This window comes from Perna viridis, chromosome 9 (genome assembly GCF_037379345.1).
Source record: "Perna viridis isolate PV_CMFRI_1.1 ecotype Kerala chromosome 9, ASM3737934v1, whole genome shotgun sequence".
Taxonomy (NCBI): Eukaryota; Metazoa; Mollusca; class Bivalvia; order Mytilida; family Mytilidae; genus Perna; species Perna viridis.
In genome coordinates, this window is record NC_142453.1 from 331,275 (window position 1) to 347,271 (window position 15,997).

The window sequence follows — 15,997 nt, forward strand, 5'->3', positions numbered from 1 at the left end:
AGAAGACTTTTCATTGGATTATACATAAGTGTAAACAAAGATGGAGTTAGCCGGTCTGACTCTCGCCGGCGGAGTAACGTTTACGACTACATATCTTTTGTTAAAACGGTTTTTGGTATCTCAGTATGACCGGAGAGTACCAATTTCTTCTTTGTGTGACATCAGTTTAAAGTAAGTTTTGATTATTTATACCCTTTTCAAAAAAGGAATGTTTTGTGGCAGGACGGCCAACCTGCGTTGTAACTTGTAGTAGGTAAATAGTGAGATTTAAATAACCAGTTAATTGACTTAAAGGATTAATTCTTTGGCCGAATCGGTTTGTCGCTTGCTTGTCACTGAGCGGTCTAGGGTTCGATTCTCGGTGGCGGAGTATAATTTTGTGATTCAAATCATGCTCTCCCGTTACAATTTAAATTTGATAAGCGAGTCGTTTTGCCCCGATTACCTGTTCGCCCCGTGTTGTTTCACCCCGTTAGGTGAGTCGTTTCGCCCCGATTGTATTTTACTGTTTTCATTAATAAAATATCACATTATTTATAAAATATCATATCATTTAAAAAAATATATACTTCAATTTTAATGCTTTTAATTATAATCCACTTTCTTTTGTTATTTTGACACCATAATAGCAAAGTGATTAATTAGTTTTATTATAAATTGTTATTATTTTAATTGGCATTAGGATATTGTTTAACAATAAACTAGCTGGCTTCAGTCAACATGTTATAACAAAAATATATCTGGTTTTATGCCACAATTGTAAATATGATTTAATTAGTCGTTAATTAATTGAATGGGAGATTGATTAGAACATTTTATTTACAAATGTACAAGGTGTCAATTATTGGTAATTAAATTAAAGGTCGTATTGAATTTGCATTCATACTCTTTCATATCCATTATGTCAGATTTTTGTATCTCTTGTGACCAGGTGGTTAGTAAGTGGCAGCATGGTGTCACATGTGATGTATGTGACTTATGGCAGCATCGTACTTGCAACACCTGTGTTAAAAAAAATGTGACTTTACTAAACTGCCATGCCATTCTTTACATAAAATTTGCCTTCATCATAGGCATATGAATTGGTATAGTGTGTGAGATTGATTCCCCATACTTTGCATGGAAATTTATAATGGGGCGATACGACCCAGGGCAAAAGGGAATCAGGGCGAAATGACTCAGGGAGCGAACAGGATTCGGGGCGAAAGGACCCAGATTCCTATAATTTAAATGTCAGTGGAAAATACTTTGAACAAAATCATTAAGAGACTTCTGCCTTTCATTTGGACTTTAATCTTTGCAACATGTAATGTTTATTCAAAATAAGTTAAAATGCAATTTGTACCTGTTTTCACAGTCTTCAATTTTTATGACGCATACACGTACATGTATTAATACTTGATTGTTCTCAGTTAAGTGAACTATCTCATAAACCCGAAACCTAAACAAAAAATTCATCTACAAGTCAAGTCAACAAGTCGGCCTTAATCCAAGTTACAGTTGCTCCCGGGACACCTAGGCCGAACACCTTGTTTCTGAGACCCCTAGTCTACTAGCCTCAGAACATCTAGTTTCTGAGCAATCTAGTCTCCAAAACACTTTGTTTCGACAAAGCCAACAGATAGTTACAAGCCACTTTTTTGAGGGACTACGACCATTCCCTATTCAAGAAATTACAGTATTGAACAACCCAGTAGTTTGTAACTGTCCTAAAACCTTCCTGAAACTATTTACTTATTCACCACAAGCTTCAAAATTAAACAGGACCTTCTAGGCTTTAGTTTCCTTAACTTATTTCTTGGCTTTCTTATTCTTTACTTTTCATTTCTTCGGTTTTATTATTTTTAATCTTGTTTAGTCAATCTTAACCAACAAACAAACTGAATTCCATTTGAAATGAATTGCCACTTTATATACCAAAAGCCTGTACTTTGCCAAAAGCATGCAGAAAACTGAGAAACAGCAAGTGTAAATTGATGAATTCCAATGATGTTTCTGACTAAAACAAACAAATTGATATGGTATGATCAATTTGAGCATTTTAATAATCTGCAAATGATTCCTAATAAATAAACTGCATTTTTATATCACATGCTAAGCCCTTTAATGAAATGATAGTTTTGTCAGTTCTATTTTTTAGAGCTCAAACGGTTGTTAATATGTGTATCTATTTGATTTGCTACATTATGTATGTAGAACGTTTTTGTTTCTTGTGTACATGTTTAGGCCATGTTTATGGATTTTGACATATTTTGGCCCACTGCCAATGTTTGCCTATTTATTGCTGATATTTTAATGTACCTATGATGGACGGAGCTCATTTGTTTGTAGTGCACCACCTTGTTGCTATAGGCAAAGTTTCATTCAGTGAGATGTGTGAGACTTTCTTCTGGGAAAGCTTAATACATTTCTTCACAGCCAATAATTTTGGAATTTTTATTATTTAAGTAAATAATTATATAACCATATCTATCGATGATTAAAGGACAAAATAGCGCCTCCAAACCTGTGCAATCATATATCTCCCTATGAACAATTTTTGTCACATCCGTCAGAATATTTTTTCAGCCATTAATAGTTCTGTCTTACACCTTACATATTATATGGATAATTAAAAAGTATATCACAGTCAAAGTGTTTGAAATTGACCACTAGTCTAACAGTCATGCCTCATTTGGTCTCTCTACTAAAGATGGTGATAATGATTTACCAACTATGTATTGGATTCCGCCCCGTGCAGGTCCAGGTGTTAAAAGAATAGGCCTGCAGCAGCACTAAGCTTGTCGTATAAGGCGACTAAATAGTGCTCAGAAACCTAGCCAGGGGCTAGGCGCTCTGCCCACAGAGCAACTGGGATGTGTGCCCCAGGTGGTGGAATGGGGTACCCCTGGCGTGTTACATGCTGGGGTTGTCAGGCTATAATACGGAAAACCTGACCGCAAACCATAGTGGTGCACCGTGTTGGGAAAGATACAACGTTTCTCGCACGTTAAAGAACTCTGCTGGGGTATTCGATAGGAGTAGGAACCTTTGCGCTCCGCCACAGGAGGCTAAATTGCCCGACCTTACCCATTCCCCCTTTTTCCATTGGCAATCAAAATTTGTCGACCCTATTATCCTTGTGACCCATCCTTTTTTTTTCATTTCATGTTCATTTTATCATCCATTTCATGTTCATCGTCTGAATATAGCTGAAATATTGCTGCTCGGACGTTAAACCCCAACAAACAAACATGTATTGGATTCCTAAACTCCACATGAATCCATACAAACAATGCTACACAGCTGGATCTGCAAAATGTACCACCAAACCTCTTCCAAAACTTTAACCGCTATACTCACAGCCGTAAAAGAGGGTCTCCAGTCCTACCATGACGCTTGTTACTCCCTTAGTAATATTAATTTATTGTGGATCCTGAAAATTCTAAAGATCTTTCAGAAAGCCTCAGTTCAAGATTACTATCAGAATACAGTAAAACTTAAACATGATTTTTCAACCCTTTAAATTTTTAGTCCCCATATGCAGATAAAATCCAAGAACATACATCGTTGTTGCTCAAGAAAAGGCAGTACACCTAGATACAGATATGAAGTACTTGGTACAGATCCCTCATACTTTGTAAAAAAATAATTCCAAATCATCTACCAAGTACACCAACGAAGATGTGTTCAAAATGCTGGAATTTTTTTATCAACAACATATTTGTCCAGTGTAGTGAATGCATTTTTCAATTAACGATTGTCATTCCATTGGGAACAAATTGTGCACCTCTACTCACTGCCCTATTCCTTCACTCTTCTGAGGCTGACTTTTTAGCTGATATGATCCAAAGGAAGGAACATTATTTAACCAAGTACTTTGATCTCAATTTCTGCTATATAGATGACATATTATTATTAAACAATCCTAGTTTCAGGGACTGTATATTGTCAAATTTCCTTTCATATGTGGCAACATCACTTTAGGACCTGCTGGATACAATGGATGTACATGTAGTTTTCATATCGCAATTCATAAAATGATATTTTACATTGTATGCCAGTGCTTGCTGTAACCACCCAGACTTTTCGTATCACGCTATACTTCTTATAATTAGGCTTCTGGCATCAATTTCACAAAAAATCGTAAGTGTAAAGTTGATCGTAAGTAATGACGTCATAACAGAAAATAGCATCGTAATGTCATAACTTACAATCAATATTACACTTTCGACTATTTGTGAAATTGACACCTGGACCAGGGTTACATGTATATTGCTTCAAGATTCAAGTCATCACTGCATAAGTTTTATGGTAGTCATCATGAACTTGTGGATTGTTACATTGTATTCATCTGCACTATGATAAGCAACTCTGTGGGTGTTTGTAGAAAAGCAGAGGATGCTTACCCTACCAGTGAACCTTTTCCATGCTCTCAGTTTTCAGTGGAGTCCAAGTTGCTAATTTACTTTTGATTCTCTATACACATTGTTTTGGTTGTTTAATGTGTCTTGTTTTCCATGTCTGGTCTTTGTTCCTGGATTACATGTACATTCTTGTGATTTCTGCTAGAATCTTGGTCCCCTTGATAACTCTTGTGAGTATCATAGCAACCACAGCCAGCATTGAACTAAGATGTTCTTATTCAATAGTAAATTCTGTGTCTTCTCAATTTGAGCTTTTGTAGTGTTTAAGGTAGATCATACTTGTTACACGATGCATTCTTTCTTGTCATTTTGCATAACCATACAGGAGTACATGTATGAATTTCAATGAGCAAAAAGTGTTTGAAATGATGTCTTTTAATTATTAATAAAGATTTCTGGGCATGAACCTATATACATCGTATGATATGATTACAGACATTATTTTTAAAAAAACTGTCTTTCAGGGGGAGATAATTGGCAGAAAAATGTTCTTCAGAAATGTAATGGAAATTTTAGTTTTTTGTTGTATTACAATAAAAAGAGTTAAAATTTTCTTTCTGAAACATGAAGTAATGTCTAATAAGTGTTCCTTATAATAGAAATTATAGGAAATTTTATCTATCAGTTTTTAATATTTAGTGATTCAGTGACAATTCTCTACAGAAAGTATATAAATATAAAATGTCATAAAAATCATTTATATTTAGGTTCTATTATCTCCAAATTATGTTCTGTGATCTATGATTTTTATAAGTTAGTTCAAGGTCATCTTTGGGAACAATTAGAAAAATCGTATTGTATTTACTATAAGTACAGTATTAGGATCTACCTTAAGTTCCTTGACACACCTTGTACAAATGTCATTTCATGTCATTGTGTACTATCAAATTTTGTCAGTTAATGACTGCTCATTTAATTTCTTTCATTGTTGATTAAGAGTCCTATACTGAGAAAGGGAAGTCAGTCATATTCTATACTTTTATATTTTCAGAATAGTCTCAAGTTTACAAGCTTTTGCTTCATTTATTGTTGGAAGAATTATTGCAAGCTCTTGTATGGATAATATTATGACTGACAGGTATTATTATAAAACTATTTCATATACATTTAAGTTTGCATTGTAGCTTTTTTCCATGAAGGTGGGTAATTGAACCATGGCAATATTAAAAATAACCATAGTACACAAGTTGCTAAAGTGCTAGAACATCTGATATACATGTAATAAAAGTATTGGTGTGTGCCATTTATAGTTTGTGTACATTATAAATGTACTGGTGTGTGCCATTTAAAGTTTGTACACATATAATAAAAGTATTGGTAAGTGTCATTTACAGTTTGTACACAAGTAATAATAGTACTGGTGTGTGCCATCTATAGTATGTACACAGGTAATAATAGTACTGGTGTGTGCCATTTATAGTGTGTACGCATGTAATAAAAGTATTGGTGTGTGTCATTTATAGTTTGTACACATTATGAAAATACTGATATGTGCCATTTAAAGTTTGTACACATGTAATAAAAGTATTGGTTAGTGTCACTTATAGTTAATACACAGGTAACAAAAGTACTGGTTAGTGTCATTTATAGTTTGTACACAGGTAATAAAAGTACTGGTGTGTGCCATTTATAGTTTGTACACAGGTAATAAAAGTACTGGTGTGTGCCATTTATAGTATGTACACATGTAATAAAAGTATTGGTGTGTGTCATTTATAGTTTGTACGCAGGTAATAAAAGAGTAATCAAGGGAACCAAGGTTATAGCAGTAATCAAAAGAATATAATCCAGGGACAAAGACCAGACACGGAAAACAGACACACACAACAAAGAAGATAAAGTAACTAAAATCATACATACAAAGTAACAAAAGTAAATGAGCAACTCGGACTCCACTAAAAACTGGGAGCATGGACCAGGTGCACCGGTAGGGTAAGCGTCCTCTGCTTTTCTAGAAACACCCGCCGAGTTTCTCATAAAACGTCAAGTCCGGGGTAGACAAACGAGGAAAGGTAAACTATGACCCGTTGAATAAATCAGTTTTCATGATGCTGATTGATACAGCATAATGATCCACGAGTTCATGATGACGACCATAAAACTTCTGTAGTGATGACTTCAATCTTGTAGCAACATAACCCTGTTCCAGAAGCCTATTTGTTAGAGTTCTAGCGCGATACAAAAAGTCTGCGTAGTTTCGGCAAGCTCTGGCATAACGTATGAGTTGTGATATGAACACTCCATACGCAGGAGCCGAAGGGATGTTTCCACAAATGAAAGGAAAGTTGACAATTTTGAATGAAAAGTCATCACGTTTGTCGTAAAGTTTGGTCAATAGTTTTCCTTTACCATCGATTTCTAAGTGTAGGTCAAGATATGAGGCTGACTTCACAGTGTCTGTAGTATCCTTTATCTCAAGTTCTTTTGGGTAGATGCGATGTATCAAATCCCCGAAATTAGGATTGTTTAAAGATAATACGTCATCTATATAGCGGAAACTGAGATTGAAGGATCTAGCCAAACGATATTCTTTCTTTCTGATCAAATCAGCTATAAAGTCAGCCTCATAAGAGTGAAGAAATAGGTACTGGTGTGTGCCATTTATAGTTTGTACACAGGTAATAAAAGCACTGGTGTGTACCATCCATAGTATGTACACATGTAATAACGGTACTGGTGTGTGCCATTTATAGTATGTACACATGTTATAACGGTACTGGTGTGTGCTATTTATAGTTAGACTAAAATACATTATATAGCAGAGCATGTGCTAATGTTATATTGGAACACTTCTTTAATTTGATTCGTTAACAAAAGAGCAAATGTTTCATAAACCATCATGAGAATCATTTGAGAATTTATTTTTTAAATTCTTTAAAGAAATCAAACATGTTTTGATTTTGTTGCATTGAAGGAATTCATTGTAGTTATGGTATTTTCCACAGTACAAGCAACAGTAGGCTTTACATTGAAGGAATTCATTGTAGTTATGGTATGTTCCACAGTACAAGCAACAATAGGCTTCAAATTGAAGGATGGTATGTTCCACGGTACAAGCAACAGTAGGCTCCACATTGAAGGAATTCATTGTAGTTATGGTATGTTCTACAGTACAAGCAACAGTAGGCTCCACAAAATTATTCTTTATTTTAGACATTGGTTGACCAATAGTTATGCTGTGTTTGGGTTACCATATTTTTTATATGATATTGGTGCCATGTATGATGTACATTACCACAAGTTTACAGAGATACAGGACAAACCATTGTCATTTGGTTTGCATCACTTTCTCGTAAGAAACAAGGCTATGATGGTTCATCACATCGCTCTACCTTTGATATTTTACCCAGCAATAATTGTACGTATTACTATTAAGGTGTCAGATCATTAAAACAAGAAATTTTCCGTATCTTCATTCCGTAAGATACTTTATATTTCATGTACAAGCCACAATTAGTGTAAGGAAATACATGTATTTAGTGGTTTGTTTTGTTTATACCTATAGATCAAGTGTTGATATTTACAATAGTCATTAATAAGAAGACAGAAGATAATGAATATTCTACTACCTTTTTCTAGCTTAAAGTCAATCATATGACAATAAATAATTTGCTTTAAATATTGTTTTTGTCACAATTAGTTATGGGCATAATCATTCATTAGAAGTAATGCAAAATTCAGTGAAAAGATGATGCATATAAGCATTTCCTTATTTATTCAAAAGTAAAGGAAAATCAAGTATGATTGTGAATTAAAATTTAAACCAGATTTATTTCAAAATTTTGTTTTTTTTCCCTCAATATACAAATTATCTCCCCTTGAAAAAAATTAAAATGACACAGGATCTGATATTTTTGCACACCAAAAAGGACGGACGGATAATGCTGTATTAACCTGAAACACAAAGTGGCAAGGTTTAAGTGGTGCCCTAAGAAAATTTGTGTGTCAGTATGTCCTTCCTACCCTCCCCAGTCAGTTTCCAGATAACTTGAGAATGGATCAAGAATTTTTTTTAAAACTATGCACTGTTGTTTAGTACTTGTACATGTACAAAATACAGGTTAGGTTCAATTTTCAGTAAAATCTAAAATATAGAGTCTGGCTATATTTAACATTTGGCCATCCCTGTTTTTCACCATTACATGTACATGGCAGTGTATCACTTAATGTTCCATTAATGCCCTATTTTTTTGGTTTAAATAACAAAATTAATTTTTTTTTCTGCTACATGTGTATGATGGTTGGAAGTAGGTCCTTAACAAAGAAACAATTGCCCATAAGATTTCTTTTTCTCAGTTTTTTAGGAAAGGGTATGGAGATTTTTTTGTTGGAGTGTTTTTCCAGATAGAACTTGCTGTACCCTTTATAGTATTCAGAGGTGCATTAGCTGAGGTCAGTTTTCTTCTTGTACAGGAAACAGCAATATAGTTCTTCCTTTTATAAAATTAAACCATAAAATTCACCCATACATAAATACAGTTTAACATACAATTGATAATAAGTATTTGTTGAAAAGCATGTTTGTTAATTATGTAATCCATTACACCTTCTCTTATCTTTTGGTAAAAAAAATATTATTTTAATTTGATCAATGTTTCTTGTGTTGGCTTCCTAAGAAATATCAGTGTTTCCAATTGGATATTATCATATTTTCTATGTACTGGTCTTCGAGAGAATACATTGAGTTGCATGTATGGTAAATCATCCATATTATTACTTTTTAGTTTGAGTTTTATGCTTGTTTTATGTTTTAAGTAATTAAAAGAACCAGGCAAAATGGGATAAATCAGTTAATCCATGTCAAAAACCCACCTATCTGACAAAATAATTTCACTCAAGGATAATTTCTCTTCAAAAATAGACAACAATTGGTTCTCTGTATCACTAGATTTGTTTTTCAAAAGAATGTTAGAAAAAATAGATTTTTGGCAGAGTTATTTGTCCTTGAAATGTTCATTTTCAGTGCATTTCAATGAAAGTATAACTCAATTTACCAAAATGATATTGAAAATCTTGTCCTTTTTCCTTGATGCTGATGGTGCAAATAGTTAAATTACACTTTCAAAGTGGAGGGATTTTTAATACCCTGTTTCACTCTCTGCCTAATCCTTACAGAGGCCAATTCTTATTATTTTTTCTCTTTTCTTTTCAGCTCAACATGAAGGACTCAGCGCTGTACATCATATCTGGACTATTAATGATAATAGTATTTGCAATAACTCGAATTCTTGTTTTTCCTTATCTATACTGGAAATACTCAATCTATGCTGACATACCCTTGGTATCTGCCCCATGGACTATTCCTATAAAATGTAATGTAGGATGTTTAATAATATTAGTTTTACAAATATATTGGATGGCAATTATGATCAGGGGTGCATGTAAAGTTTTTTATAAGATGTACAAAAGATCAAAGAAATCTATAGACTGATAAATCCACTGATGTTGTCAGATGAATATGAAATAATTTCTATATTTTATTGAATCTACAGACTGAAAAAGGCTGCAAATTTCTATATTTCAGATTGAATATTCAGACTAAAAAAATCTGCAAATGACATTTTATATACACTACAGTTTAGGAAGCATTAAAGGAGAAGTAAACATTATAGAATAGGCTTTGGGAGTAATAATTTAATTATTTTTTAGGGGGATGCTAGTATCAAATAAATATAAACAAGACCCCACATCACTTGGATTTCTAATTCAGATCACCTCCACTTGCATGCATTGAACAAACATTACACCATGTTCCTTGATTTATCAACCATCCTATAAACTTTTAGGAGAAGTGGTTATTAATGTTAACATTTTAAAAAAACCTAAGTTGGATGGTCTGTCTTCATCTTACTTCATGTCTGTCTACATATGATGCCTAACCACTCAATAGAGCTGCACTAAACTGTGTGCACACTGTAAAATTTAAAGTTGAGATCCCACAATAATTATCTTTCATCCATCTAGACATGAATTCTAACATTCCTCTAAACTTTCATACAAATCCAGCAAGTGGTTTAGGAGTAGTGTATTGATTGACAGAAGGGTGGATAGTTGATCCATACTATACTCCACACAAAACTTTGAATTTAGCCCCTTTCAGTCAACCATCATTTTCAAAAGTTTTGAGGCCAGCAGATATATATCTGTCTATCCATTTCCCTGGTTTCTATAATTAGAAATGTCACACCAACAAGAAACTTAGTATCTTTTAACATCATTTGATGACAACATTCATTTAAATTTTCTCGTTTTTATGAAATAGTGCCAACCAGGGTCTACAGGCGCGTAGCTGCCGTTAGGCAAAAAAAGCTTTTGCCTGCACTTAATTTTGCCATTTTTTTCTGAGATAAAATACATCCAGGAGAGGCATAAATGATGCTCTAAAATGCTATCTCCGCGGAGCTTCCGGGGGGGTTGCCCCCTTGGACCCCCTACGAGGGCTCCGCCCTGGACCTGCTGGGGGCCTTAAGCGGCCCCCAGACCCCCTGCCGTAATGTTGCCTACACTTCAATTTGGCCTCAGCTACGCGCCTGGTCTAATTGGTGCTTTCCCTAAATTGCCCATGTAGTGGTCGCCGTCAGCTCCTTTTGTTATATACATGTACATCTGTTGTACTTAGTAATTGTTTTAACCGAGGTTAGCTGCTAGTTAACAGATTATATTAACAGATTTAACTGTTTTAGATTCGACAATCAGTTTTTGTTTAGATAATTTGTTTATTTAACGTACATGTTTTTTAGATGTTTACTTTTACACTGCTGTTTCTATTTTTTTTAAAAGTTTAATTGAAATAAAATATACTTGTGAAGTAATTAGTTTTAGAAATTGTCATTTTATGCCAGTCTGGAAATGTTTTACATATTCGGTTGCTAAAGTTTTCGTAAAAACGTAGTCGAAAATTAAACAATAAAATGTCTTCTGTTCTCCATTAGTTGCATCTGAATGTCGGAAAGTTCCCATCAATATTATTTATTATTATCAATTAAGCAGTGTACAGTTCGGTTTTGAACCTCTGTCAAATTTTAGCTATAGATGACTTTTTTGGTGCATGTTCAAACTAAGCCCATTACACTGAACGATATCCTTCCTGTATGTTTAGACCTGTTCTTTGGTTCCGTTGAACAGGGTCTTTCCTGGGTTTGTAGACTATGAGGAGGAGAATAATGTAAATAACCGACAAGGAAACAAGTACACCGACAGACAAACCTAAAAAATAAAATTATAACCGTTCATACTAATTAGTATATTTCAGTATTTGGCAGACTCCATCAAGCATGCTGTATTCAGGGTTATATAGTTGACGACTGGTTGGCTGGGGGTCAGAATAATGTGTCTGAGTGTGGTGGTATGTATACCTGCAGGCTGTTGCTTCTATGAGCTAACACAGTAAAGGTCCGGCTCATTGCGTCGGTCTAGTACAGAGTATGGTCTGTTCGATTGGTCAAACATGCATGAAATATTTGCCATAGATTGAAATATGATACTCTGTGCACCAATTGCAAGGTCTTGGTGTCCGGTCAGCATATATAATAATTTCTTGGAATCTATTGATCTGTGTATTCTTGATTCTTTTGTATTTACGGACAAAGAAAAATAAACACCCACTGTTATCTACAGTGAATTGATTCGATTTTTGCTTTAGTCTGCGCATAACAATCTTGTATGCAATTTGTTTTTGGATTGAAACCTTCCTGTGTATTTGATTCTTAGGTTTGCTGCTGACGAGAGGTTACCCATTGAAACGTGTGCAATATTGATGTTTTTTGATACTTGCCTTCAAAAGACCTTTATACAATAGATGGTTAAAACTAAATGAGGTGTACATTAGCAACATGTTCATATCTCGATATCTTCTGCATTCATCACACGTACGTATCCCATGAATCGATGACAATGATTTGAAGAAACCTTTGGAAATGTCAAAATTTAGTTTTCTGTCGACAAAGATATGTTTGTATGACGAGAATTGATATGGTGAATATGTCAAAGAGACAAACAACCCCGCCTGGATGAAAATGCCAGCCCAAGGCCACCCATTGGTCTTCAATGAATGACAATGAAGGAAACCCTCACGCCACGGGGCAGACTGCAGCTGGCCTCAAAATAGCATAATACTATTACAGCGAAAGAGTTGCCACTATATATTCCAGTAACATAAAAACAAACTAAAGATGAAAACGAAACAAGACATACAGAGGCCATAAATTCCTGACTTGGGACAGGCGCAAAAAATTTGGCGGGGTTGAAGTACTTTGGCGTGATCACAATCCTCCCCCTTTAAAATCTGGCCACTGTCGAAAAAATATTACACAATTAAACACACCTAAAAATCAGTTCAAAAAGGTCAGAGTTCCTTGTTACAGAAATAAAGAAACTGAATATGAATTACACAAATGTACAAACAAAGAACTAGTAGCAGTTAACTGACATGCCAGATCCTGACCAGTTTTAACATACAAAAAGTTACGCTCCATCGTACGTAAATTACCAAGCGGGATTGAGAACCACGGTACATCACAAGTCATACAATAAGGATACAACCCGTGTTATGCCAAACACTGCTTTTAAATGTAGTGTTTTAAAATCTATGTAAAGACCCAGTGAGCGAATCAATGTTAATACCAAAAGAAAAGCCATCCTTAATGATTTGAAAACAATGCCATAACTATATCCTTTAGGAATGAGTCTATTCAGAGATTTAGTTAACTTATTGGGTGAGTATCGCGCTTTCCGTGCTATGTGTAGAATATTACCGTAAAACAAAGGGCGAGAGATGCCCGCACGCATTAATCCTTCATAAGTACATCGATCTGTATTTGAGAATGAGTTCTTTGTATCGGTTGAAAAAAATAATTTGAGAGTGTTTTTACGAGCTCGTGATATCGAAAACCTTGATGTAGTGATTTCTCGGTAAGATTCTTTTCGTTAAAATCCGAAACATTATTTCAAATACCAGCAAATAGAAAAAAAAATTGTGATATGTAAACACCATATGGTGGTGACGAGGGGACGTCACTATCTAAAAACGGGTAGTTGACGACAGAGAATGAGATCATCCCATTTATCGTAAATTTTAGTGTTAAGTTTACCATTATCGATATAAATATTAAGATCAAGAAACGGACATTCTTTATTATCAATATTAGCTTTATTCACAGACCGTTCTACAGGATATATACCTTAAGTATAAATATTGATGTCCTCGTTGTTTAGAGCCAAAAATATCGTCCTAATATCTAAATGTGTTATTAAATTTTCTACCAAATATATGTTGTTTGGAGGGGTTTTTATTTGTCCCAGCTATAAATTGTGATTCGTAACAGCACAGAAAGAGGTCTATGGTGTACGGAATGGTTCAAAAGTATTATTTAGTGGTTCGGCGAAGTGTCCTTTAATCAAAAAAATTCTGGTTATGCGATACAATAAAGCGATTAATCAATGAAAAAAATACTGATTACGCGATATTTACAGTTTTTTAACCGATTAATCACATTTATTGTGGTTCGGTGGAATATTATTCACAACGTCCTCATCGGTTCAAAAGTAATAATATCGCATAATCGCTATTTAGCTTAATATAATTTAAATTGACAGTAATATGTGTGTTAGTGTGGTTGCTTTAACTCTACTTACACGAATAGCAAGTTCTTGCAGTTCTTCCAATAGACAAATTGAATTTTACTTCATTTTGTAACATGATACTATACCAACACATGTCAATACGTTTCATCGAATAGGTTTGCTAACTGTACAAGACAAGTGTCATGCACGTCATTAAAGGACTGCCTGCGGAAACGTAGTATTCTGTATGGGAATTACACGACTGAATTATTAAATACTTAGACTCCCATTCATGAGAGATTAAATGATAAGGAATGTCTCTAATATTTTAACAGGTTATACCTAATAATCTGGTTTGGACCAGTTTTCATTTTTATAAACCTCTCCGCGACGTATAGGTGTAAACTACCCAAATCGAGTTATTTCTTATAACATATTCAGAAAATATAAACATTCTTCAATTACATACTAATGAAAGTTATAAAATATATTAACTAAAACGTGTAACGCTTTACATCCCCGACAACATGCTATTCACACAGATTGACACATGTCCCTGCCACCTACCTTTTTAGTTCTAACGTGGTGACTAAGGTCAGTTATCGATTAATCGATAAAAAAAACTTTTGAACCACATGGACGATAACAGAAATAATAGCGCTTAACCACTAATCCAGCAAATTTCACAAATAATCGCATATCCGATATTAATTGTCGATTATTCGGTTCGATAATGTCGAACATACGATATCAAATACCGGATATGCGACACTATTTGTCGATTAATCGCTACTTTGATACCGGTTAATCACCTTTTTTACCGCAAACCCTCAAATAAATACTTTTGAACCATTTGGTACAATAAGTGGTGCACAATTGGTCCCCATGGGAATTCCAATTGACGATAAACGGTTTCTCCAAAGCGTACGAAAATGTTGTCTTACAGGAATTCGAGTGCTGTAAGCATATCAAAATAAGTTAAGTTAACGTGGTTTTTTTTATGTTTTTCGTTACTATAATATGATCTAAAAGAATTCGAACGAACACATGTATATTCACATCCCGATTTGTCAAATGATCATTTGTTAAGACATATTATTTTTTGTTGTATGAGATTACGTGGAAGTGTTGTATATAATATTGAAAAATCAAAACTTAGAAACAGATTCGAAAGATCCCACATGGGCATGTTATTTATCATGGACTTCAAGCGAATTTTAACACCCCAAAAATAGTTAATGCCACTATTTTCATAAGCTTTGTTACAAAATTTTGTAATAAGATTTTTTATGGTATTGGTCACTCTAGTAAGTAAAATACAATTTCTAGTTGATGTATATTAATCCACAGTATTGTTTAAAGAGTAATCAAGGGAACCAAGGTTATAGCGGTAATCAAAAGAATATAATCCAGGGACAAAGACCAGACATGGAAAACAGACACACACAACAAAGAAGATAAAGTAACTAAAATCATGCATACAAAGTAACAAAAGTAAATGAGCAACTCGGACTCCACTAAAAACTGGGAGCATGGACCAGGTGCACCGGTAGGGTAAGCGTCCTCTGCTTTTCTAGAAACACCCGCCGAGTTTCTCATAAAAAGTCAAGTCCGGGGTAGACAAACGAGGAAAGGAAAACCATGACCCGTTGAATGAATCAGTTTTCATGGTGCTGATGGATACACCATAACGATCCACGAGTTCATGATGACGACCATAAAACTTCTGTAGTGATGACTTCAATCTTGTAGCAACATTACCCTGTTCCAGAAGCCTATTTGTTAGAGTTCTAGCGCGATACAAAAAGTCTGCGTAGTTTCGGCAAGCTCTGGCATAACGTATGAGTTGTGATATGAACACTCCATACGCAGGAGCCGAAGGGATGTTGCCACAGATGAAAGGAAAGTTGACAATTTTGAATGAAAAGTCATCACGTTTGTCGTAAAGTTTGGTCAATAGTTTTCCTTTACCATCGATTTCTAAGTGTATGTCAAGATATGAGGCTGACTTCACAGTGTCTGTAGTATCC

General features: G+C 34.5%; 1 protein-coding gene across 3 annotated transcripts; it reads left to right on the top strand.

Annotated features, from left to right (window-relative positions):
* Nucleotides 1–8: 8 nt before the first annotated feature.
* LOC148605994 (ceramide synthase-like) lies at nucleotides 9–11,218 on the top strand. 3 transcript variants are annotated; one of them, XM_088546074.1, is made up of 5 exons: nucleotides 16–171; nucleotides 5,398–5,484; nucleotides 7,560–7,764; nucleotides 8,703–8,798; nucleotides 9,559–11,218. In XM_088546074.1, the coding sequence occupies exons 1-5, from the start codon at nucleotides 41–43 to the stop codon at nucleotides 9,835–9,837; spliced, it is 798 nt and encodes a 265-aa protein (XP_088402200.1). In that variant the 5' UTR covers nucleotides 16–40; the 3' UTR covers nucleotides 9,838–11,218. The 3 variants fall into 3 exon arrangements, with proteins under 3 accessions (XP_088402201.1, XP_088402202.1, XP_088402200.1); XM_088546075.1 differs by lacking the exon at nucleotides 5,398–5,484 and having other exon boundaries at nucleotides 9–171; XM_088546076.1 differs by lacking the exon at nucleotides 8,703–8,798 and having other exon boundaries at nucleotides 15–171.
* The last annotated feature ends 4,779 nt before the right edge of the window (nucleotides 11,219–15,997 follow it).